Here is a 26,791-nt window from a genome sequence, read left to right as displayed (position 1 = left end):
GTATTGTTAGTTATTGTGTAAATTGCATATTGCTATGTTGCTAGTAAGACTTTATGTCCATAGAAAGTAGATGTCAATATTGTTTTTTTACATATAAAAAAAGATACGAAAATAGAACAAGTAACATTTCAACCTGAACAGCAATAAAAGATTTGTGTGTGTGTTTGCTTTTGTTGGATGGTGGGGCCCAGCACAGGATTTGTTTAAACACGAACTTGTTATGAAATGCATGTTTGTGGAGACCAGATTATGGGAACCACAAGTCCAGAACTAAATTTTACAGGCTTTTAGATAAAAACAAACAAATAAAGTCTACATAAAACAAAGAAGTAAAAACAAGAATCAACATGCACTTGCATCTCCTGAAATGTAAACACTTTTCTGATAGCACTTTGCTTAGATGTTTTCTCCTTGACTTGTAAGTCTGTGTGAGCGTCTGCTAAATTATGTAAATGTAATGTGTCTTGTGGTTTACATCCTGTCAACATAGAATGAACACTGGAAGTGACACAGACCCCTTCCTATATTCAGTGTGAACAGGCCCAAAGAAACAGGCTGAAACACGAGTTGGTGTTTCAGCATGTTTCTGATTTCTTCTAATAAATTGAAGACCCGTGTCTCGATAAATCGATAAATATAAACTAAATAAAAAAAATCTGTAAGGTAAACAACTGATGACAAATAGCCAATATAAATATGACTTGTTAAAAGTGCAACACTTTCATTAATACTGTAGTGAAGATACACCAATTACATCACAGACGCTTAATTGTGGCACTGTAACTGTCAATAGATTACAGAGGTAGATTAGGTAGATCACCTGACTTGGTCATTTTATAATTAGCTCACACCCCAAAAAAGTATGGGCACCCCTGGTATAGAACATGTCTGGAAGACTTGGACACTCACCAAGAGCAAAAACATGACTAAGATAACCACAGTATTAGTGAGTGTTAATCTGCCCATCACTCTAACTGGATGGACAATAGCCAGGTACCTGTACACACTGATACAAGTGAGGAAGCCGATGCTGCTGTATAAATTCAGGTTGAAGCAGAAACTTGTTATCTTGCAGAAAACATCTCCAAAGATCCATTTACTCTTCATAAAGTAATAAACCATCAGGAACAGGAGTGTGAGCAGATACGAAATATCAGCAAGTCCAAGGTTGAGAATAAACATTGATGATCGTTAGTTTTTTTCCAGTTCTGCATCAAAGACTTCAGTCCCCATCCGTTAGCTACCAGACCAATGATGAACACTGACACGAAAACAGGAGGCAGGAATCTTCCTGTAAAGTCAAAGCTGACTGTAGTACAAGATGTGGTATCATGGTCTTCTGATCAGCAGTCAGTAGAAAACCTTCTTTCTGTGAGTGTGCTGCTGTTTTCTATAAAATGAATGTGTATTATGAGGGGTGGGATAAATGTTTGACTTTATGTTCAAAGATAACTTTCTGTTAATCCTTCTCTAAAACTTATAGTCACAGAAAGGGAACTGGGTGCTTAGGTGCTTAGGAGCATGTGCTTAGTCTTCACGTAGAACGTTTAGAAGTTTAATTTTAGGAGAAAATTAGTTTGTTCTCCTGTATTTACACAGAAAACTTACATGTAGTAAATTAAGTGATCCCAAATATAAATCTTACACTCTCAGAGATATTGATACACTGGTGATGATGCTGTATACTTGGTTTTGTTTGATGAGTCTAAGAGACAGTTTCCACTGTTCAGAAACAGTTAGATTAACTGCAACATATTTAGTTTACTTGAAACTTTATGTTTGGGAAACATTTGTTGTTCTCATGCCTCTTGAATAATACTATATATATCTTCTACTCCAGTACCTTTTAGGTGTACATATGCAGTAATACTGGTATGGTAAGTGGTACGGACTATGACTTGCACCAGGTGCTGTAACTCTGAGTGTAAGCTGAGCGTCACCTACAGATCATATACTTGCATCACATGCCATCCCACGTGACACGAGATGAACAATGACAGACCGAAGCCTTAAATGGCTACATCTGAATCTACCTCATATCCTTTGCTGGACACCACCTAGACAGCCAGCGGTTAAATGATGACATGCAGCTGTACATGTCTTCATTGCTCAGATTTGGCAGGGGTCCAGAGAAAACTAAGGGTGTTTTACTGAGTGGGGAAAATCTGCGATCCATGCAGAGAAATTACTTATTTAAATAAATTAAAAGCTATGATTCATCAGTGAACAGTCTTTCAGCAGAAATCTAACACAGTGTGCAGAAACAGGAAGTGACACTTACCGTAGGAAGAACCAACCAGCATGCCTCTTACCATGTCTTTAGTTTGTTTAAGTTCTGCAGGAGACTTCATGCATTAGCAAGCATGGCAATGATGGACACTAGGATGGGAAAGGAGGCAGGAATCTGACTGCAGAGTCAAAGCTGATATAAGGACAAGATGTGGTAGATGTGGTGTTCATTGTGTATCCTGGTAACCAGCAAATACATTCTTGTTGATTTATAATTGTGGTGCATTGATATCTCTATCATATGTTTAAATTAACTGAACATTTGGTTAGCTCTTTACTCTTCTTGGAAACAGTGAAAAACAAGAAATGTACTATATAGACTTAATCTCACATTGCAGGGCAGAAATTGATAATACTGTTATCACAGGATGCACACAGACCTCTATCTATCTGCTATGTAAACAGGCCTAAAGAAACCGGCTGAGACACCTGATGGGTTTTTAAATTTAATATAAAAACTGAATAAAACCAAACTGTAAGCGAAGCAACTGTTGACAAATGAGACGTATGACTTATTAAAATTGCTTTTCTTCTGAGAATTTCCACTTAACATTTCTAATGACAGCATATTATTAAGACAAGTTTACTTCCCTTCAACAGGTTCTTGTTTTTCCTGAACATACAGACTATGCACTGTACTGGACAGGGCCAACACTTTCATTTACTCTGTAGTTAAGTTATGCTAATTACACCCCAGACACATATCCATCCTTTCCGGCAGTGTAACTGTCAATAGACTGTAGGAAGATATTGTCCACTCACATTTAGTCTCACCAAAGAATTATGTCTAATCACTCTATGGCCAAGAAAACTATTCTCTTGAATTGTTTGTCAAGAACATGACATCAAAGAAAAACTTAGTCAGCTGTTCTTGTTTTAGGCCAAGGGCTGCAAATTTGCTTTGCTATATGATTGAACCTTGGATTTGCTGAGATTTTGTATCTGCCCCCACTCCTGGTGTTTTCTATGGAGATGTGTTCTCCAACCTCAGTAGGGTAAATAACATTAATTCTTATTAGAGTAAATACTATCTGTTTTGTTTCAAAGAAATTAACGTATTTCCTAAAGCAGATGATTATGGCTGATACAGAAACAGGTTACAGTTGAAAGTGGGTTATTTCTCTTAATGCAGGCAAAGCTTGACATGTGGGGCCCAGAATCTTGTGCCCATCATCTGGTCCTCACACAAACATGCATCATGCAGGGGCGACTGTGGCACAGGAAGGTAGAGCAGTTGTTCACCAATCTCACAGTTGTTGGTTCAAACCATGGCTCCTTCAGTCACATGTCAAAGTGTCCTTGAGACACTAGCTCAAGACACTGCCTTAGTTGGCTCATCTGCATAGCAGCTCTCCCATGATAAAATGCAATTTTATGCGATAAAATATTACATTGAATGATATATATATATATATATATATATATATATATATATATATAACTATAATATAATATAATAATATAACTCTTGTTTTATGTTTTATGCAAAATGTGTGATTATAATAAGCAAATATCAATTAAGGTAAAACAGAAGTATATATTTTAAATTATTGGGAAACGTTACGCAATAATAATACGTTACCAGTACAGATTTCGCTTTCTGTTAAGTATCTTTAATTTGTGTTATGGACATAAAGGAGGTTGTTGGACAAACATTTGAACATGTGACAAGGTCGCCGGAGCAGATGTCCGACTTAAGCGGGAATTTCTTCATTTAACAAAGAGAAGAGAAGGATCAAGCTAAACAACAACTTCAAACTTATTTCGCTCAGTACATTGTCAGTACATTTTTGTGTATTTTTATGACAGAGAACAATAATCATGTGTCCATAGCAGCCTAGCAGGCTGAGGAAAGGGATACAAAATGCATTGAGTGTCCATCCAAGGCTGTATTTCATGTAATCCTCAACATATCTCTTGTTGGTGGTATTGTAACATTTTCCAGGCTTGTTTCCATATATCTTAGTCTAGAACATGTCTGGAAGACTTTGGACACTCACCAACAGCCAAACCATGAGTGAGATAACCACAGAGTGAGTGAGAGTTAATCTGCCGATCACTCTAACTGGATGGACAATAGCCAGGTACCTGTACACTCTGATACAAGTGAGGAAGCTGATGCTGCCGTATAAATTCAGGTTGTAGCAGAATCTTCTTATCTTGCAGAAAACATCTCCAAAGACCCATTAACTCTTCATAAAGAAGTAAACCACCAGGAACAGGAGTGTGAGAAGATACAGAATATCAGCAAAGCCAAAGTTGAGAATAAAAACATGAATGATCTTTAGTTTCTTCCAGTTCTGCATAAAAGACTTCAATCCCCATCTGTTATCTACCAGACCAATGATGAACACTGACATGAAAACATGAGGCAGGAATCCTAATCCTAATCTAATACAAGGACAAGATGTCATTTTCATTATGTGTCCTAGAAAGCAGTTCATTTAGTAATGCCCAGAAGGATCGCTGTAACCAAGGCAGTTTTTTTCTAAATATTGAAATACAAAGTAAAAGAGTGATAATTTTATTTGAGTTAGAGAGTTTAGAATGTTTGCTCCTGAACTATACAATCTGCATATTAACAATGTGACACTGGGGGAACATTTTGTACACTAAACAATATCATCAAAAGAACTATTCTACCTGATATAAACTACATTAATAAAAGCTAACTTTTAATCAGTTTCATTGTCACACCACATCCCAAATGTTATGAAATATGTAAATATCAACCACAAAGTTAATAAAGTTACTGAATAAAGCAGAATATGAATAAAGCAGAAATATTTTATATCAGGGCATTTGGGCGATATACTATTAAATTCCTGTTTGTTTTTAGTGTACGTCAACCACTGCATATGTAGATTGTAGATGAACCTGCACTAGAAATTAAACTATAACAGGATTATAGCCATGAACTTCCTAAAATATTAAGTCAGTCCTTTACTTTAGACTTTCCTCAGAATAGTCTCATGGATTTAGCAACAAGAATTTGATTTCTCTGAAGTAATTTGGTGTGGAAACAGCTGCAGAGGGTTCTAAGTACAAATCTGAGTTATTTGTACTTTACTTTGTGCTGCATTTTCATGCCATTATCTATGTTCACTGTCTTACAATTGAGGGAATTATACTTTTGTATTTCACACTGCACTACATTTATTTGAGTGCTTGAGTTGCTAATTTTACAAATGAAGAATTTGTCATTATGCTTAAAATGTGTGTCCCCCACAGTACATGAAACAGAGCTAAATCTGGCCCAGGAATCATTGTCACTGCATTGGACAAATAGATATGCCATCCAATTGGTTTTAAAATACAAAAACCTCCTGGGGAATTAGGTATTTCCTCAACTCATACTTAAAGAAATTATTACTATTTTGCCACAGTAATAACCACTAAAGTTGAAATTGGATAGATTTCTAGTATCTTTTGTTTCTCCTGTAAAGACACACTTTTTTCACTCGTGTAATGCATAAAATGCATGAAAATAATATATCAGTTTGTCACAGCCAGCAAAGCTTTGCAGGAAGACGCTCAATATATGTAACTGAATCACATATGTATGATGTATGTAAATATAATGTATCATCTCTGTACAAGTTGGTGCACTCTGCTGCTCTTTGCTTATGTCTTTTGGCTTCTTGTTTTATTTAAATGGGTGCGAGTGTAATGGGTTTATTGCATTTTGGTATTAGAACCCAGAAGCACAGAACACAAGAGGAAGGTTAGGACAGTTTATTCATAACAATTGCAATAGACGAATGGTGATCTGAAGGTGGGAGAGTCATTACAGGATCCAGTATACTGGGCGATTGAGGGGGAGACTGAGCACTGAGGACAAGAGAGAGGTGATTATAATATATATCTTTGGCGGCAAAGATGCAGATCATCAGAAAGGGGCTTACTTGTAGCCGGATACAGCAGGGGCAGAAGAATACCAAGTATGGTTGGAGGGGCAGGTGAGTGAGTCGGAAGCCACACAAAAGGGGAAACCAGGAGGGAGGTTAAATGACAGATGACAGGGCCAGTGGATGGGAGGTGGAGGTACCAGGAATGAGAACCAGACTGCAGGGGAGTGTTGCATAGTTTTTATAGAAGAGCTCAGGATACAGTGGAATGTTTCTTATGATGCAGTAGAGCAGGTAAATAAGTAATAAACATTTAGGTCATCGCAGTGCCAGTAGTAAATGTCCACAATCCAAGCTCCAACTCAGAATCCCCAGATCCAAAGGGTTTCCTATTACAAGATCCAAAACTTATGGAATCCAAGATGCAATAGCAATAGTCAAACACTACAAGATCCAATTTACACAATACACAAATGGTAAATAGTGGGGGACTGATGACACAGACTGCATGGGGGAAGTAACCTGGATGGAATCTGGAGGGATGGGTTACAGACAAGCAGGTAATGTGAGGAGTCAGCAGGGCCAGATCATGATAACGAGATGTGATTGATAGAGTCTTGCAGAAAAAGAAACTCCTACAATTCAAGTCAAAAGATGAACTTTCTGTTTTAATGTTTTTACAGAACACACATGGTACTAAGCCTCCCCACCAAAACCACAATAGGTGCCCTTATTTTTTCCACAGTTCATTTGAATACAACAGTGGTAGTATGACAGAAGCATTAGTCAAAACATTGACACTTTAAAGTATATGTACATTGAGAGGAAGTAGAAGATGATGCAATACAATATTTCAATATCAGATAGTTTGCACTATTGGATTTGACTAGAGGTGTTAAGCAGCCACATGGCAGCAGAACTTGGTGGAACAGACATCCGAGCTAAGCTGAAATGTCAATTCATATTTCTTTTTGTGTTAAGCATTTATAATCTGTGTTATGGGCACACTGCGGGACGTTGTTTCTAGTGGACGATTGAACATGTGATGGAGCAAACGTCTGAGCTGAGCACAAATTTCCTCATTTCCATGAAGGTAAACCAGAGGGTTGAGAGCACTGTTGAGACACACAAGGCCACGACTTATCTGATGAGTAATGTAGACTCCATTATACCATTGGTGGCAGATCTTGTGTTTGGACATAATTCTGGACCAGAGGTTGAGGTTCTTGAATAGATGATAGGGAAAGTAACAAACAGAGAAGAGAAGAATCAAGATGAACAACAACTTCAAACATCTCTGTTTCAGTACCTTGTCAATAGCTTTTCCTCTGCAGAGGACAACAATCACATGTCCATAGCAGACCAGCAGGATGAGGAATGGGATACAAAATGCAGTAAATGTCCATCCAAGGCTGTATTTCAGATAATCCTCAACATATCTCTTGTGTGTGGTGTCATAACATTTTCCAGACTTGTTTCCATATGTCTTTGTGTAAAACATGTCTGGAAGACTTTGGACACTCACCAAGAACCAAACTGTGATGGAGATAACCACAGAGTGAGTGAGAGTTAATCTGCCCATAACTTTTATTGGATGGACAATAGCCAGGTACCTGTACACACTGATACAAGTGAGGAAGCCGATGCTGCCGTATAAATTCAGGTTGAAGCAGAATCTTGTTATCTTGCAGAAAACATCTCCAAAGATCCATTCATTGTTCATAATGTAGTAAACCACCAGGAACGGGAGTGTGAGCAGATACAGAATATCAGCAAATCCAAGGTTGAGAACAAAAACATTGATGATCTTTAGTTTCTTCCAGTTCTGCAGCAAAGACTTTAATCCCCATCCATTAGCTACCAGACCAACGATGAACACTAAGATGTAAACAGGAGGCAGAAATTTGCCTGTAAAGTCAAAGCTGACCTTAGTACAAGATGTGGTATTCATCGTCTTCTGGTCAGCAGGCAGTAGAAATCCTTCTCTCTGTGATCGCTGCTCTGCTCTAAAGATTTATAGCTACAGAATTACTGTGCGCATTGTTTAGAGGAGACTTCCTGTTTCAATCCCCTGTCTCACCAAACCACATTTGAGTATGTACACCTGATAAAATCCAGGAAATTACAATGCGTAGAAAAAAAGATTAAAACAGAAAATCTAATTCATGCTAAACCCTTGAGAGTTCACATTGCAATCATATTATAGGTTTAAATTTACTTGTGTGTAAAGTCACATGTAGATTTTCTGTCATTTTCATGTCATTTTCTCACCATTTAATATATGTAGAACTGAAACTAAATTAGAGTGTCTCTAGTTTTGTCACCTATGCTTCCAGCATATTTTTTAACATTTAATATGTGGCCTTATTAGTTGACTGCAGTATAGTGATAAATTATTTCAACATCAATAATATAAAATGTTTACATGTTATTGTAAAACTTTATAGTTTTCAGTGTGTGTATCAGACACAACAATCTGCATCAGTTACGCCCACCAGCATGGAGGAGTTATCTGATAGTGGTTAGCTTTAAATAAAAACTTCATCATTTCCTCTGGTGAACTGCCATTCTTTAGACAGCTAGTGTGTAATCTAGATGCAGTCAAGTTCATAAATATAAAAAAAAATTATAATACAATTATGCTTTCTTTGATGCTTGACCTCTGTAAAACAACCACATTAAATTTATAATAAAAAACTCAAGATGTGAGCAAGGTCAACACTTTCAGCTTTAAGGTTTGACAAAAAACAAATGTCTGCCACTGACAGTTTATTTGGCCTGTAAATGACTGTATGTTCTGTGGTATTTGAAATGGAACCTCAGCCTCATTCAGCATGTCTTGGGATTGTGGGATGAAACTGAATTAACCAGAAAAAACCAACACACATAGAGAGAAAATGCAAATTTTACCCACAAAGAAAATTGACAGGTGACAATTGGACCTTCCATCTCTAAGCTGGTTAACCACTCAACCACTGTGTTGCTCTACTTCAGCCTCATGTCCTATAAAATACATGCAATATGCAATGACAACAAATGTGTAGCAGCCAGAGAAGAGCTTAAAATTCAACACAATCAATGTATAGTTGTAAAAGTATTACGAAATCTGCATAGCATTGAGCCTCCCCACCACAACAGGTGCTTCTGATAACACACTTGTTGAGCTTTGTTAGACAACAGTACACTTACACTTACCTAGCACTCTTCTACTTTACTGGATAAAAAACTAACTTTAGCACTTTAACTCTGAATATGTTTAGACATTTAAAACAATAGTTATATAGCTCTATGTGTATATGTAGCAATACAGACGCATGATGCTGTGATATGTAAGTATATGAAGAGTTGATACTGGAGCTGTATAATGTAGGCAAATGGAAAGGTATGAGTCTCTACATTTAACAAGACAAATTCAAGCAGTTTATGTTCCACTGTGTGACTACATTCTGTGTTTTAGAACCATTCATCTCTGTAAATTTTATTCCACTCTACACGCCAACTCTCAGGAAAAAAATTTTTGTCTGTCACTAACCTTTCTCATCAAAGAACAATTTTAACAAATGTGTTAATAGTATAGTAATGTTAGTATATTTCACTTGAGAGTTGGTCACCTGATCCCCTTTCACAATAAAGTTCAGAAAATGGCAGTAACAAAACAATGACAAGCCAGAAAAGAAAAACAGACAGCACATGCTTTTACTGTGAGATACACAACAAGAGTAGATATTACAAACAAGTTCAGACAAGTTAATCAGACAAACTGTGACAAAAGTGGCTTAAAAAAATACACAGATGAATGTAAACTTGTTGTGAAAGTGAAAAGTAGCTTAAATTGCCAACAAAGGAAGCTTCGCTGTCATCAGTATACTTATCATTCTTCTTTTCTCTTTTAATGGTGTAAACAGGAGCAAAACAGTTATGAACTGTGGGCATTGGAGCATGATGAGGAATGGGATACGAAATGCAGTGAGTGTCCATCCAAGGGTGTACTTCAGGTACAACGTATGTTGTAGAGGTGGTATCACAACATCCCTCAGTGTGGTTTCCAGATGTCTTAGTGTAGAATGTGTCTGGAAGACTTTGGACACTCACCAACAGCCAAACCATGACTGAGATAACCACAGAGTGTGTGAGAGTTCATCACTTTCATTGGATGGACAATAGCCAGGTACCTGTACACACAGATACAAGTGAGGAAGCCGATGCTGCCGTATAAATTCAGGTTGAAGCAGAATCTTGTTATCTTGCAGAAAACATCTCCAAAGATACATTTACTGTTCATAAACTAGTAAACCACCAGGGACGGGAGTGTGAGCAGATACAGAATATCAGCAAGTCTGAGGTTGAGAACAAAAACATAAATGATCTTTAGTTTCTTCCAGTTCTGCAGCAAAGACTTCAATCCCCATCCGTTAGCTACCAGACTTATGATTAACACTAAGATGAGAACAGGAGGCAGAAATTTCACTGTAAATTCAAAGCTGATATGAGGACAAGATGTCATATTCATCATGTGACCTGGAAACCAACAAATACAGTCCTGGTAATGACTGTGGTGCATTGATGTCTCAAATTTTTAAATTAACTGATGCCTTCTGGTCAGCTTTTACTCTACTTAGAAACAACGTGGGAGTGAACAAGAAATGTACTATGAACATTTGTTCTCACAGGGTTGGGTAAATATTATAAAATATCTTGTGGTTGCAGTGTGCAGGATGCAAACTGGAAGTGATGCAAACCTCTTTCTATCTTCTATGTTAACAAGCCCAAAGAAAGGCGAGACCCCAAGACCCAGGTCTAGATAAACTAAAACAAAACTACAAACAAATTCTGTAAGGTGATCGTGTCTATTGTTTGTGAAGCTGTAAGTAAAACATATCTGATCAGAAATAGCCAATGTGAGCGAGACTTATTAAAAGTCTGTGCTATTTTGTAAGTCTTCATCACGAATCACGATGGGCAAAAATACACATCACACATCGTAAATACAGATTTGAAAATATAACTATGATCTCAACACGTTTTTATTGCCATGGCATCAGATTCTGCCACTTGTTTCTGCCAGAAACAGAACCAGGAGACATGATCAGGAACAGGAACCAAACTGGCCACCCCCCGGCCCGGTGGCAGGAACAGGGTCAGGACCAGAGTTGGGGCCTTGACAGACCAGTAGGCAGGTGCCTGAACTGGATCAGAGTCAAGGCTCGGCGAGGCGTCGAGCGACCCGGAGGCACCTGCCGGAGCAGGATCAGAGTTGGGAGCTGGGTTAGCGACTGGTTGTTCAACCTGCCTGCTTGAAACAGCCAGAGGTCTCTGGACCCACAAAAACTTGTGCTCCATCATAGCGGTCTACATCCCAGGGAAACAGAAATGGGCTGCGGACCTGATGTCATGGGGAGGGCCTCTTCAGAGCGAGTGTAGGCTGAACCCCTCACTCGCTTAGCTGTTGTGGGACAGGTTTGGGAGAGCAGTGGTCAAACTTTTCGCCTCATACGAAAAGACACACAGTGCCCTCTGTAGTTCGCCATGAGTGCGCAGGACAATCCACCTCTCAGCACCTCTGTGATGCATTGAGCTGGTGTGTTTGGTGCTTTTATGGACTCCAGTGATCCAGTGGGGCATTGACCACATCAAGCTTCACCCTTCTCACACTAAATAGAACGTCGGTTACGTATTGTAACCCTACTGCCCCACTGCTCCCACCTTTGTTGGCTGAAGTAAAAAAGCTGGCTTAATGCGAGCAAAACTCAGGATGCACCTGTATTATATACTTTGTGTGCGGACCTGAGGGAGTCAGCGGGCGCAAAAGTAAATCTTCACAACTGCGCATGCGTGCGGTTAAACCCAATAGCGACAGCTCTAAGAGGGCTACGCCTATGCTCATAGAATCTGGGGTTACACCACGTAACCAATGTTGTGGACTGGTGGGGTACAGAATCTGGTCCCTAAAAGATCATACATCTCAGAGTGTGGCAACAAATTTTGAGCTGGGCCCCACCATGTAATAAAACAAACACACATAACACACAAACAAATACAAACATCTTTCATAGCTGTTTAGTATGATACTGTTGTTGTAATGTCACTTTTGTATCTGTCTAAGTCAAATTAAAATTCTCTGCATGTAAAAAAATAATATTGTACTTTCATTATCTCTGAATTCTACTGTATGTCAGTAGAGTAATAAGTAGCAGTGTAAAGCGCTTTGAGTGCCAATAGGTAGAAAAGCGCTATATAAGTGCAGAACATTTAATAAAAATATTTTATACAAATAAAAGAACTATTAACTATGTTTTATGCAAAATTTGACTATAATAATCAATGCAAATATTAGCATAAATATAAATTATGAGCCTGGAATTAATCCAAAATGCTGCAGCAAGATTGCTGACTGGAATTAGCAAGAGAGATCATATTTCACCTTCACTAGCTTCTCTCCATTAGAAAAAAAAAAAAAAAAATTAGTTTTAAAATAGAATTTTAAAACCCTGCTTTAAACGGTCAGGCTCCATCATATATAGAAGACCTCATAGTACCATATCATCCCAGTAGACCACTTTGATCTCAGAACTAATGGTTCCCAGAGTTTCCAATGGTAGAATAGGAGGCAGAGCCTTTAGCTATCAAGCTCCTCTCCTGTGAAACCAGCTCCTAGTTCAGATTCGGGAAGCAGACGCCCTCTCTACTTTTAAGTCTAGGCTTAAAACCTTCCTCTTCCATAAAGCTTTTAGTTAGGTATAGTCATGCTGCTATAGGCTTAGACTGCTGGGGGACCCCCCGATGCACTTAGCTCCTTTCCTCCTCTTGACCCCACAATTGTCACCACTGTATGTCATTAACTCTGTTTGTGTTCTCCCGTAGTTGTCTTTCTCCTTCTCTGTCTCTCTCTCTCTCTGACCCTTTCTTCAGGTCTCCCATGTGCAGCCGCTCGTCCTACCAACCTGCCCGATGTTTTGTTGTTGCTTTTGTTGCTCTGTTCTTTTCTCTCTCCCCTTTCCACTCACCCCAACCGGTCAAGGCAGATGGCCGCCCACCCTGAGCCAGGTTCTGCTGGAGGTTTCTTCCATTAAAGGGAGTTTTTTCACTCCACTGTTGCCTATTTGCTCAAGGGGTAATTGTTGGGTTCTCTGTATACATCTTTATAGCTTTGACTTTATTCTAAGTGCCTTGAGATGACTTTGCTCTGAATTGGGGCTATATAAATAAAGTTGAATTGAAGTCAATTGAATTAGCAAATGTTCATGTTGAAAACCACTATCAATTAGACAACAGATATAACAATTTAAACATACATCTTACGAGTACACATTTCTCTTTGTGTTAAGCATTTATAATTTGTGTTATGGGCACAAAAGTAGATTGTTGAAAAAAGAATACCTTGATGATGGTGATAACTGAAATAATGACTTAGACAGGAGAATTGTTTAGCCCATTGCTAAATCTGTTTGTTTATTACTTACCCGCTAAGTGGCTAACCTGCCTGCTACCTTTTTGATCTGCCTGCCTGCTGACTCTTCATGTTGCCCACCTGTCTGTAACCCATTCCTCCAGACTCTGCCCGGGTTCCTTCCCTCACGCAGTCTGTGTCGTAAGTCTCCACTACCTATTTGATTTTCTGCTTATACTGACCCTGGAACATTGGACTGTTTGGTAAATGAAAATATTTGGATTTTGAAAGATGTATAAGACCTCAGACTCTGGATAGACCTCCTGGTAGTCTTGTCTGGTCTGCTCTAAGCTTTTTACCAGTAGTGGAGAATCTGAAGTTTTCTTAATCAAAATGAAGCAAATGTTTTGAAAATTGTTTCAAAGCACACAGTTAAAAATTAACTGGGTAAAGCATTGGTCTGGGTAAAGCATTGGTCTTAAATACAAATGCGTAAAATAAATGATAAAACAGTTGGTCGGAATACAAAAGCTCTTAAAGCTGCAATTGTTTTGTTTCTATCTGTAATATAAAACTAGATCACTTTTGAATAAACTGAATGAGCAGTAGATCTCAGTAGATCTGACAATTCAAATCAGTAGGACACCTGTCTGATACAAGTGATGTAATGAAGATTAAATTGGGGTGGTCCTGTGATTTTTATTTATTTTTTGATGTGGTGAACAAAAGCTTTGAAACACCTTGTTGTGATGCTTAAAGGAAAGGACCAGCTAGTTGAAAGTGGCAAAAGTGTTCCTCAGCAATTTGAATTATATCTGTGTTGGACCCCAAAAGCTCAGAATACAACATATAGTTACCAAGCTTTATTGATTATCAGTAAATTGAGTGAGTGGTGGATTAGTGGAGTGACATCCAGAAAATAAACATGGTTCAAGGTGAGTACTATCAAGTGACTTGGAGTATTCTGGGACTCTGGCATACAAAAATAGGTAAGTGTGCAGCAAACAATGCAGATATATGAGTGAGCAGACGCTGACCTCTACTGGAGAGACACAGTAGTAGGGAGAGGAGCCCAGGTAAGATGGAGGACCAGATAGCACAGCTAAGTAACAGGTGGCCAGTGGAGTGTCTCCAAGAGGAAAGGTGAGTAGCAAACTTAGCACAATACACAAAAGCCAAATACAACAGATAATATCCAGTAGTCATGGGTTGCACCATCGTGTATCGAGGAATCCCAGAAGTGTGACTTCACTGATGATGTTCATAATCTCTCTTGTTCAGGAAGTGGTCTGAGTGTTGCTGAAATTTATAAACATACATCGATTAGGCATAACATTATCACCATCTGTACAATTTGATCAAAACCTTTAAAGGTGGCTCTAACATGAATTTTACTTTAACAAGGTTATAATTTCTCAGATTTTAGGTTGAAACTATCAGAAAGGTGAAAATCCTACCATTTGGTTAATATTGAGGTCAAAGTGGGTAGTGGAGTCGTACTGGAGTGCATTATATGATGGGGTGGTTCTAATGTTTGGGCCACCTCATTCATTTTAAATAGGGTGGGCCTAACATTAGAACCACCTGTTCGTAAAATGCAGTGAATATTTACCACAATGGACCAGCTCACACTTTGTTGGATATTTGTGGCAATTTGTTGGTTTGTGTGTGACTGGAAGAGGCAACAGATCATTTATCTCAACTTGTACAAAATTGCTGGGGAGTTCCTGTGCAGCCCTGCCTCATCTGTACCTTGTGAAAGACAAAGTCTTGCACAATCATTTACTTACTGGCTTCCAGACATCACAAAAATCAAATGATCCTAACTAGTCACACCATGAACCATGAAGGAGATGCTAATATAAGAAATTTAAAACTAAGGGGTTAATGTCGTGTTACTGTCTGCTCACACAGAGCTGAAAAAGAAGCACTGCCCAATCATAAGAAAAATAAGCAGTTTTTAATTTGTATATCATTCAAAACATTTTCAGTAGAGCCCCAGAATTACAATTTTTCTCAGAAATATGCAGTCGCTTCAGACAACACATCCACAATGTTATGTGTCATGATTGAATGTAAAGGAAATTAACTTTGTGCTGACACACAGTTTCATTTCTGTGACCACACATTTGAGAGAAGGCTTCATAGGAAGTGATCTTTGAACAAAAAGCCACATACCTTTTTCTCACTTTCATAGAAAACAGCAGCATCCTCACAGAAAGAAGGATTTCTACTGACTGCTGACCAGAAGATGATGAATACCACATCTTGTAATACAGTCAACTTTGACTTTGCAAGGAAATTCCTGCCTCCTGTTACCATCTCAGTGTTCATCATTGGTCTGGTAGCTAATGGATGGGGATTGAAGTCTTTGCTGCAGAACTGGAAGAAACTAAAGATCATCAATGTTTTAATTCTCAACCCTGGATTTGGTAATATTCTGTATCTCCTCACATTCCCGTTACTGGTGGTTTACTACATTATGAAAAGTAAATGAATCTTTGGAGAAGTTTTCTGCAAGATAACAAGAGTCTGCTTCAACCTGAATTTATACGGCAGCATCGGCTTCCTCACCTGTATCAGTGTGTACAGGTACCTGGCTATTGTCCATCCAGTTAGAGTTATGGGCAGATTAACTCTCACTCACTCTGTGGTTATCTCACTCATGGTTTGGCTGTTGGTGAGTGTCCAAAGTCTTCCAGACATGTTCTACACTAAGACTTAAATAGAAACAAGCCTGGAAATTTTATGACACCACACACAAGAGATATGTTGAGGATTATCTGAAATACAGCCTTGGAAGGACACTCACTGGATTTTGTATCCCGTTCCTCATCCTGCTGGGCTGCTATGGACATGTGACTGTTGTTCTCTGCAGAAAAAATGCCATTAACAAGGTGCTGAAGCAGAGATGCTTAAAGTTGATGTTCATTCTGATTCTTCTCTTCTCTGTTTGTTACATTCCCTATCATGTTCTCAAGAACCTAGACCTCTGGTCAAGAGTTCTGTCCAAACAGAAAATCTGCCATCAATGGAATAATGCTCATCAGATAAGTCGTGGACTTGTTTGTCTCAACAGTGCTTTCAACCCTCTGATTTACCTTTATGGAAATGAGGAAATGTTTGCTTGGCTCAGACGTTTGCGCCAGCGAACCAGTCACATGTTTAAATGTTTCTCTTTATTAGTCTCTAGCTCTGTGCCTGCAGCAGAAACTGTAGAAGAACATTTGAATTAACTCTTACACATTTGCACTGACAACATTTGAATGAACTTAAAACAATAGTGTGTATACAGTTAAAAACTGACAAAAAAGGAATCGACAAACCATATGTATATTAGAAAAACCAATCCTTACATTGCCTCAGGCATCTGCAGCCTGTGACTTTTGTCCAAAACAAGAACTTCCTGTGTTTGAGGTTGTCATGCCAGTGTCCTGATAACCACAGACTGAAATGCAAGTGAATGACTTGTATCTTCCTGCTTTCCCCTATTGTAGTAAACACCCAATGAAAAAAAGGAATAAAGATAAACAATAAAGACAAGACATAAGATCCATGATGAGGATTACCTGAAATACTGCCCTGGATAGAGAGTGGGTTTTGTATCCCATTGCTCATTCTGTTGGGCTGCTATGGACACATGATTGTTGTTCTCTATTACAAAAATTATACTGACATTGTACTAAGACAAAAAAGTTAACTCTTCTCTGTTAACTTTGCTAAACGGAAAACCCATAAAATCCATTACACCATTTTTCAACAAAATCATCAAATGGCCTTGTGTGTCTGAACAGTGCTCTCAATCCTTTCAGGAAATTCCCTATTACATTAATAATCACAGCGTATTAATAAGACAATTGCACTTCAAAAACAGGTTCTAGATTTTCATGAATATACAGACCATTACTGTAGTGGACAGGGCCAACACTTTCATTAACACTATAGTGAAGTTATACCACTGACACTTACACCCAGGCTTTTTGGCACTGTAACTGTTAATAGAATCTAGGAAGACATTGCTAAATCACGATTCTTTGGCCAGCTGTTCTTTTATTTAATTATTATTCTTGCATGTCTTTGCATTTTGGTTGTGGATTGACCCACTTCATGTTTGAGATGCCCATGAACACACACATTTGCACACACAAACATACTCACACCACACGTCAGAGTCTCCAAAAGACTCCAATTACAACCAAAAAGTCGCTGGATTTGTGGCTATTCGGTTGTTTTGTTTTGTTTTGGAAAAGAGTCAGTAGCGGGGTCTGAATACTCACTAAATGTAGTGACAGAGTCACTAAGTTGGCAACAGTGATGAGCACTGGTTCATCAAGCTTAACAGCAGCACACTGTTTGATTGACAACTACCTGTCTAAAAATATTTTTGTATAAGAAGGGGGCGGGACACGTATGAATTTGATTGGATATAACCACTAACATTTGACTAATCGCGGTTCCAAAATCACACAATTAGCTTCTGCAACTGTAACAACTTCACTGCAATTATTTTAGTATGATAGGCTGCAAAACACCTGCTACCTGCAGGTATCTCTGCACCACAGGGACCGTCTGCTAGTTACTAATATTTGGAACAATGAAAACCCACCAAATAAATAATAAAATAGCTTTAAGTAATATTCTAATTTCCTTTCGTATTATAATTGCCTCTTTTAAATCACAATGTCAGTCTAGGCTTTGTTTAATTTTGATTAGTTTAGATTAGATATTAGACTAGTGTTGAAGACGTGTCCTGCCTGTACTCGATGTATCTTATCTTACACATTTTTCTGCCATTGATGTCATGTCAGTGTCTTAAGCTGCAAATCTTAATATTTTTGAATAAGGCCTCCAGTATTTCAACCAATTAGCTTGTGAAATAGATGTAAAGGTCAGTGTACCGATGTGAATGTTTTCTGTTTGCTGCAGTTCATCTAATTCTGTATTTTGTCATGAGTTGTGACCAGTAGTTAAGCTTTATTGTAACACTGTAATATTTCTGCTTTCTCAATCAACAAAAAATACAGATACAACATTGGATATTTAAGTTATTTCTGACGTTTCAAGATTCAAGATTCAAAGTGTTTATTTTCATATGCACAGACAGAACGCATGTTTCCCTGTACAATGAAATTCTTACTTTGCCCTCCACACAGCAGTGAATTCCCTTGGTAGATAATAAGGACGGCACTTCAGCAGTAGAAACTCCACATCTGACAAACAGTGTTCATCCACCGTCTGACTTTTGATACAAATATTCATTATGTGTGGTCTCCCTCCTTTGTCACATACTGTGGAGCCAGGTTATGACAGAAGACAAATTCCATAGATGGTTTAAAACTAGAAAGACTACATAAAATGCTATTTTAGTCAAACCTAGTGTTTTTTTTTCTTTTCTTTAAATGGACTACACGTACCTAGCACACTTCTACTTTACTGGATAAAGGACTAACTTTGGCACTTTAGCTCTAAATATGTTTAGACATTTAAAACAGCAACTATATAGCTCTATGTGTATATGAATTAATAAAGACGCATGATACTGTGACATGTAAGTATATGAAGAGTTGATCCTGGAGCTGCATAATTTAAGCAAATGGGAAGGTACGAGCCTCCCTCTAGTGGTGGACTTGAGAGAAAACACTCACCAATAAAAAGAGTATAAAAACAAAACGTTTAAAAATACCAATGTTCGTTTACATTTAATAAGACAAATCCAAGCAGTTTGTGTTCCACTGTATGACCACATTCTACTATGTTTTAGAAATATTAATTTCTGTAAATTTTATTCCAGAGCATATCATAATATCTTATCACACTCAGCAAGTTCAATAGGAGTCTACACACCAATTCTCAGGAAATTTGTTTTTAGACATGTTTTTACATCTGTCAATAATCTGTCTCATCAAAGAACAAATAATTTTATCAAATTTGTTATACATATATACATATATATATGTATATATACATATATATATACAGTATATTTCACTTGAGAGTTGTCACCCCATCCCCTTTCAAAATTAAAGTTCAATGAAAGGTCAATGGCAGTAACAAAACAATGACAAGCCAGAAAAGAAAAACAGACAGCACATGCTTTTACTGTGAGATACACAACAAGAGTAGATATTACAAACAAGTTCAGACAAGTTAATCAGACAAAAACTGTCACAAAATGGCTTAAATAATACACAGATGAATGTAAACTTGTTGTGAAAGAGAAACTTAGCTTAAATTACTGACAAAAGAAGCTTCGCTGTCTTCTGTTTTCTCTTTTAATGGTGTAAACAGGAGCTAAACAGTTATAAACTGAGGGCACTTGAAAATCAATTTTAAGAAAAAATATTGCCATTGATTTGGGTAAATACAGTAATAAAGTTGTTTGACAGTTTAACAAACTTGCAAGAGCAACTGTTATTAGTCATTAATATATTTTAATAACAATTTGCCCACTGAAACAGCACATTGTTCACAGAATAAGTTAAACCTCATCAGTGATTTATGTCATGGGGACACAGTTTGACGTCTGACAAAGACAAACATTTGAAGATGGGGCGAAGCTCGCTGGAGCAAATCTGTCAGCTGAGCAGGAATTTCATCATTTCCATGAAGGTAAATCAGAGGATTGAGAGCACTGTTCAGGAAAATGAGGCCAAGGCTTATCTGATGAGCAATGTAGACAATATTAGACCACTCAGGCCAGATCTTCTTTTTGAAAAAAGTCTTAAAAAAAACAAAAAACCTCAGTTTGAGTACATGATAGGGAATGTAACAAACACAGACGAGAAGAATTAAGATGAACAACAACTTCAAGCATCTCTGCTTCAGTACCTTATTAATGGCATTTTTTCTACAAAGAACAACAACCACATGTCCATAGCAGCCCAGTATGATGAGGAATGGGATACGAAATGCAGTGAGTGTCCATCCAAAGTTGTACTTCAGGTAATCCTCAACGTATGTTGTAGAGGTGGTATCATAACATCCCTCAGTCTTGTTTCCAGATGTCTTAGTGTAGAACATGTCAGGAAGACTTTGAATACCCACTAACAGCCAAACCATGACTGAGATAACCACAGAGTGAGTGAGAGTTAGTTTTTTAATGTTACATTTCCCCTTTAACTTAATTACATATCATGCTCCAATGCAATTTTTTACAAAATGTTACAATAATAAAAACTGCAGAAATGAATTGAATTGGAATGTTTCTGTATATACATGGATACATTGGCAAATAAATGTAATCAACAATATCAGAATAATTGGAAAATATAATAATAAAAATAATTTTTAAGTGAAAATTTCCCAATTTGAACACTGGGCAGTTTGGGGTTTGATGTATTTCACAGAATTACTATGAAACATATTTACTTTTGTTAAAGTTCTTCTTCAGTTATTGTTGGGGCCACAGAGTTGGAGTCTGATAAAGACAAACATTTGAATATGTGACGAGCTCGCTGGAGCAAATGTCTGAGCTGAGCAGGAATTTCTTCATTTCCATGAAGGTAAATCAGAGGGTTGAGAGCACTGTTCAGACACACAAGTCCACGACTTATTTGCTGAGCGATGTAGACTCCATTACGCCACTGATGTCGTATACTCTGTTTGGACAAAACTCTTGACCAGAGGTTGAGGTTCTTGAATATATGATAGGGAATGTAACAAACAGAGAAAAGAAGAATCAGGATCAACAGTAACTTCAGGCTTTGTCGTTTCTGTACTTTGTCAGTTCTTGTCATTGTTGTTAAAAGTACAGCCATCTGTCCATAGCAGCCCAGTATTATGATGAATGGGACCCAAAATCCAGTAAATGTCCACCCAAGGTTATATTTAAGGTAATCCTCAATATACATATTATTGGTGGTATCGTAGCATTTTTCAGACTTGTTTCCAAATTTTTTGGGGTAGAATATATCTGGAAGACTTTCGACACTCATTGACGGCCCTAGACAGACACCCACAATTGTCAGCTACAAGTCATCTGCTTATTTATCTCGGATTTACCTGATGAATGTTGAGAATTTTTACGCACTGTGTGAGGAAAAGCATCTTATTAATAGTCACAGAAAAATAATAGTCTCTTTACAGTTAAAAACTGAGCAAAAATAGAAATCAACAAACGTTATGTATATCAGAAAAAGCAATCCTTACATTGCCTCAGGCATCTGCAGCCTCAGACAGTGACTTTTGTCCAAAACTTCCTATGTTTGAGGTTGTCATCCCAGTGTCCTGATAACCACAGCCTTAAATGCAAGTGACTGACTTGTATCTTCCTGCTTTCCCCTATAAAAACCCAATGACAGAAAGGAATAAAGATAAACCACATAATGAAACAGTCTGGAAATTTCCTACAATACAACGCATAAAATCCATGATGAGGATTCCCTACAATACTGCCTTTTATAGACAGTGTGTTTTGTATCCCATTCCTCATCCTGTTGGGCTGCTGTGGACACGATTGTTGTTCCCTATTACAAAAATGACTGACAATGTACTAAGACTTGATTATTCTCTTCTCTGTTAACCTCTGCTAAACAGAAAATCTGCCATAAATGGCGTAATGGAGTCTTCATTATTCATCAGATGGCCTCGTGTGCCTGAACAGTGCTCTAAATCCTATGATTTACCCTCATGAAAATGAAGAAATTCCTGCTCAGCTCAGACGTCTACTCCGGCGAACTCGTCACATGTATATTTATATGTATATATTTGCTGTTTCATTGATAATAGATTTCAACACTTTAAAATTTGCAAATTCTTATTATATTTTTTTACGGTAATATATATTGTAGCGACTCAAGGGGAGTGGTCGCTGAGACTTGTCTGCGCTAGGGAATGTGGGAGTTCTGTTATGTCTATGTGTTATTAGAAATTACTTATTTAAATAAATTAAAAGCTATGATTCATCAGTGAACAGTCTTTCAGCAGAAATCTAACACAGTGTGCAGAAACAGGAAGTGACACTTACCGTAGGAAGAACCAACCAGCATGCCTCTTACCATGTCTTTAGTTTGTTTAAGTTCTGCAGGAGACTTCATGCATTAGCAAGCATGGCAATGATGGACACTAGGATGGGAAAGGAGGCAGGAATCTGACTGCAGAGTCAAAGCTGATATAAGGACAAGATGTGGTAGATGTGGTGTTCATTGTGTATCCTGGTAACCAGCAAATACATTCTTGTTGATTTATAATTGTGGTGCATTGATATCTCTATCATATGTTTAAATTAACTGAACATTTGGTTAGCTCTTTACTCTTCTTGGAAACAGTGAAAAACAAGAAATGTACTATATAGATTTAATCTCACATTGCAGGGCAGAAATTGATAATATGTCTTTTGGTTTACATCCTGTTATCACAGGATGCACACAGACCTCTATCTATGTGCTATGTAAAAAGGCCTAAAGAAACCGGCTGAGACACCTGATGGGTTTTTAGATTTAATATAAAAACTGAATAAAACCAAACTGTAAGCAAAGCAACTGTTGACAAATGAGACATATGACTTATTAAAATTGCTTTTCTTCTGAGAATTTCCACTTAACATTTCTAAGTACAGCATATTATTAAGACAAGTTTACTTCTCTCCAACAGGTTCTTGTTTTTCCTGAACATACAGACTATGCACTGTACTGGACAGGGCCAACACTTTCATTTACTCTGTAGTTAAGTTATGCTAATTACACCCCAGACACATATCCATCCTTTCCGGCAGTGTAACTGTCAATAGACTGTAGGAAGATATTGTCCACTCACATTTAGTCTCACCAAAGAATTATGTCTAATCACTCTATGGCCAAGAAAACTATTCTCTTGAATTGTTTGTCAAGAACATGACATCAAAGAAAAACTTAGTCAGCTGTTCTTGTTTTAGGCCAAGGGCTGCAAATTTGCTTTGCTATATGATTGAACCTTGGATTTGCTGAGATTTTGTATCTGCCCCCACTCCTGGTGTTTTCTATGGAGATGTGTTCTCCAACCTCAGTAGGGTAAATAACATTAATTCTTATTAGAGTAAATACTATCTGTTTTGTTTCAAAGAAATTAACGTATTTCCTAAAGCAGATGATTATGGCTGATACAGAAACAGGTTACAGTTGAAAGTGGGTTATTTCTCTTAATGCAGGCAAAGCTTGACATGTGGGGCCCAGAATCTTGTGCCCATCATCTGGTCCTCACACAAACATGCATCATGCAGGGGCGACTGTGGCACAGGAAGGTAGAGCAGTTGTTCACCAATCTCACAGTTGTTGGTTCAATCCATGGCTCCTTCAGTCACATGTCAAAGTGTCCTTGAGCAAGACACTACCTTAGTTGGCTCAGCTGCATAGCAGCTCTTCCATGATAAAATGCAATTTTACGAGATAAAATATTACACTGAATGATATATATATATATAACTATGATATAATATAATAATATAAGTCTTGTTTTATGTTTTATGCAAAATGTGTGATTATAATATGCAAATATCAATTAAGGTAAAACAGAAGTATATATTTTAAATTATTGGGAAACGTTACGCAATAATAATATGTTACCAGTACAGATTTCGCTTTCTGTTAAGTATCTTTAATTTGTGTTATGGACATAAAGGAGGTTTTTGGACAAACATTTGAACATGTGACAAAGTCGCCGGAGCAGATGTCTGACTTAAGCGGGAATTTCTTCATTTAACAAAGAGAAGAGAAATATCAAGCTAAACAACAACTTCAAACTTATTTCGCTCAGTACATTGTCAGTACATTTTTGTGTATTTTTGTGACAGAGAACAATAATCATGTGTCCATAGCAGCCTAGCAGGCTGAGGAATGGGATACAAAATGCATTGAGTGTCCATCCAAGGCTGTATTTCATGTAATCCTCAACATATCTCTTGTTGGTGGTATTATAACATTTTCCAGGCTTGTTTCCATATATCTTAGTCTAGAACATGTCTGGAAGACTTTGGACACTCACCAACAGCCAAACCATGAGTGAGATAACCACAGAGTGATTGAGAGTTAATCTGCCGATCACTCTAACTGGATGTACACTCTGGCTTTGCAGGCAGACGCTCAATATATGTAATTGACAGTATCATCTCTGTACAAGTTGGTGCACTCTGCTGCTCTTTGCTTATGTCTTTTGGCTTCTTCTTTTATTTAAATGGGTGCGAGTGTAATGGGTTTATTGCATTTTGGTATTAGAACCCAGAAGCACAGAACACAAGAGGAAGGTTAGGACAGTTTATTCATAACAATTGCAATAGACGAATGGTGATCTGAAGGTGGGAGAGTCATTACAGGATCCAGTATACTGGGCGACTGAGGGGGAGACTGAGCACTGAGGACAAGAGAGAGGTGATTATAATATATATCTTTGGCGGCAAAGATGCAGATAATCAGAAAGGGGCTTACTTGTAGCCGGAGACAGCAGGGGCAGAAGAATACCAAGTATGGTTGGAGGGGCAGGTGAGTGAGTCGGAAGCCACACAAAAGGGGAAACCAGGAGGGAGGTTAAATGACAGATGACAGGGCCAGTGGATGGGAGGTGGAGGTACCAGGTACCAAGTAATAAACATTTAGGTCATCGCAGTGCCAGTAGTAAATGTCCACAATCCAAGCTCCAACTCAGAATCCCCAGATCCAAAGGGTTTCCTATTACAAGATCCAAAACTTATGGAATCCAAGATGCAATAGCAATAGTCAAACACTCCAAGATCCAATTTAAAGAAATGTTAAATAGTGGGGAACTCACAAAACAGACTGCATGGGTGAAGGAACCTGGATGGAGTCTGGAGGGATGGGTTACAGACAAGCAGGTAATGTGAGGAGTCAGCAGGGCCAGATCATGATAACGAGATGTGATTGATAGAGTCTTGCAGAAAAAGAAACTCCTACAATTCAAATCAAAAGATGAACTTTCTGTTATAATGTTTTTACACAAAACACATGGTACTAAGCCTCCCCACCAAAACCACAATAGGTGCCCTTATTTTTTCCACAATTTTCTTAATACCACAGTGGTAGTATGACAGAAGAATTAGTCAAAACATTGACACTTTAAAGTATATGTACATTGAGAGGAAGTAGAAGATGATGCAATACAATATTTCAATATCAGATAGTTTGCACTATTGGATTTGACTAGAGGTGTTAAGCAGCCACATGGCAGCAGGACTTGGTGGAACAGACATCTGAGCTAAGCTGAAATGTCAATTCATATTTCTTTTTGTGTTAAGCATTTATAATCTGTGTTATGGGCACACTGCGGGACGTTGTTTCTAGTGGACGATTGAACATGTGATGGAGCAAACGTCTGAGCTGAGCACAAATTTCCTCATTTCCATGAAGGTAAACCAGAGGGTTGAGAGCACTGTTGAGACACACAAGGCCACGACTTATCTGATGAGCAATGTAGACTCTATTATACCATTGATGGCAAATCTTGTGTTTGGACAGAACTCTTGACCAGAGGTTGAGGTTCTTGAATAGATGATAGGGAAAGTAACAAACAGAGAAGAGAAGAATCAAGATGAACAACAACTTCAAGCATCTCTGTTTCAGTACCTTGTCAGTAGCTTTTCCTCTGCAGAGGACAACAATCACATGTCCATAGCAGCCCAGCAGGATGAGGAATGGGATACAAAATGCAGTAAATGTCCATCCAAGGTTGTATTTCAGATAATCCTCAACATATATCTTGTGTGTGGTCTCATAACATTTTCCAGACTTGTTTCCATATGTCTTTGTGTAGAACATGTCTGGAAGACTTTGGACACTCACCAAGAACCAAACTGTGATGGAGATAACCACAGAGTGAGTGAGAGTTAATCTGCCCATAACTTTTATTGGATGGACAATAGCCAGGTACCTGTACACACTGATACAAGTGAGGAAGCCGATGCTGCCGTATAAATTCAGGTTGAAGCAGAATCTTGTTATCTTGCAGAAAACATCTCCAAAAATCCATTTACTGTTCATAAAGTAGTAAACCACCAGGAACGGGAGTGTGAGCAGATACATAATATCAGCAAATCCAAGGTTGAGAACAAAAACATTGATGATCTTTAGTTTCTTCCAGTTCTGCAGCAAAGAGTTCAATCCCCATCCATTAGCTACCAGACCAACGATGAACACTAAGATGTAAACAGGAGGCAGAAATCTGCCTGTAAAGTCAAAGCTGACCTTAGTACAAGATGTGGTATTCATCGTCTTCTGGTCAGCAGGCAGTAGAAATCCTTCTCTCTGTGATCGCTGTTCCTCTATAAAGATTTATAGTTACAGAA

General features: G+C 38.0%; 2 protein-coding genes and 4 pseudogenes across 2 annotated transcripts; 1 reads left to right on the top strand and 5 right to left on the bottom strand.

Moving 5' to 3' along the window:
- Positions 1 to 3,983: 3,983 nt before the first annotated feature.
- LOC137139255 (P2Y purinoceptor 1-like) lies at positions 3,984 to 4,703 on the bottom strand (annotated as a pseudogene).
- Positions 4,704 to 5,898: 1,195 nt separating this feature from the next.
- LOC137139777 (P2Y purinoceptor 1-like) lies at positions 5,899 to 8,140 on the bottom strand. The gene is made up of 2 exons (XM_067527509.1): positions 6,195 to 8,140; positions 5,899 to 6,120 (listed from the first exon to the last, which is right to left on the bottom strand). The coding sequence occupies exon 1, from the start codon at positions 8,086 to 8,088 to the stop codon at positions 7,114 to 7,116; it is 975 nt and encodes a 324-aa protein (XP_067383610.1). The 5' UTR covers positions 8,089 to 8,140; the 3' UTR covers positions 5,899 to 6,120; positions 6,195 to 7,113.
- Positions 8,141 to 9,964: 1,824 nt separating this feature from the next.
- Positions 9,965 to 11,480, bottom strand: LOC137139254 (P2Y purinoceptor 1-like; annotated as a pseudogene).
- A 4,255-nt stretch (positions 11,481 to 15,735) lies between these two features.
- Positions 15,736 to 16,798, top strand: LOC137139996 (P2Y purinoceptor 1-like; annotated as a pseudogene).
- A 4,099-nt stretch (positions 16,799 to 20,897) lies between these two features.
- On the bottom strand, positions 20,898 to 24,594 carry LOC137139253 (P2Y purinoceptor 1-like; annotated as a pseudogene).
- Positions 24,593 to 26,773, bottom strand: LOC137139733 (P2Y purinoceptor 1-like). The gene is made up of 3 exons (XM_067527404.1): positions 25,261 to 26,773; positions 24,921 to 25,160; positions 24,593 to 24,846 (listed from the first exon to the last, which is right to left on the bottom strand). The coding sequence occupies exon 1, from the start codon at positions 26,712 to 26,714 to the stop codon at positions 25,740 to 25,742; it is 975 nt and encodes a 324-aa protein (XP_067383505.1). The 5' UTR covers positions 26,715 to 26,773; the 3' UTR covers positions 24,593 to 24,846; positions 24,921 to 25,160; positions 25,261 to 25,739.
- Between the last annotated feature and the right edge of the window lie 18 nt (positions 26,774 to 26,791).

The sequence above is a fragment of the Channa argus genome, chromosome 13, assembly GCF_033026475.1.
Source record: "Channa argus isolate prfri chromosome 13, Channa argus male v1.0, whole genome shotgun sequence".
In the NCBI taxonomy this organism is placed as follows: Eukaryota; Metazoa; Chordata; class Actinopteri; order Anabantiformes; family Channidae; genus Channa; species Channa argus.
The sequence above is the reverse complement of the archived record's forward strand: the minus strand, read 5'-3'. Positions and strand labels throughout refer to the sequence as shown.

Coding starts and splice junctions, on each gene's coding strand:
- LOC137139733 (XM_067527404.1), bottom strand. CDS start 26,714: ATGAATACCACATCTTGTACTAAGGTCAGCTTTGACTTTACAGGCAGA.
- LOC137139777 (XM_067527509.1), bottom strand. CDS start 8,088: ATGAATACCACATCTTGTACTAAGGTCAGCTTTGACTTTACAGGCAAA.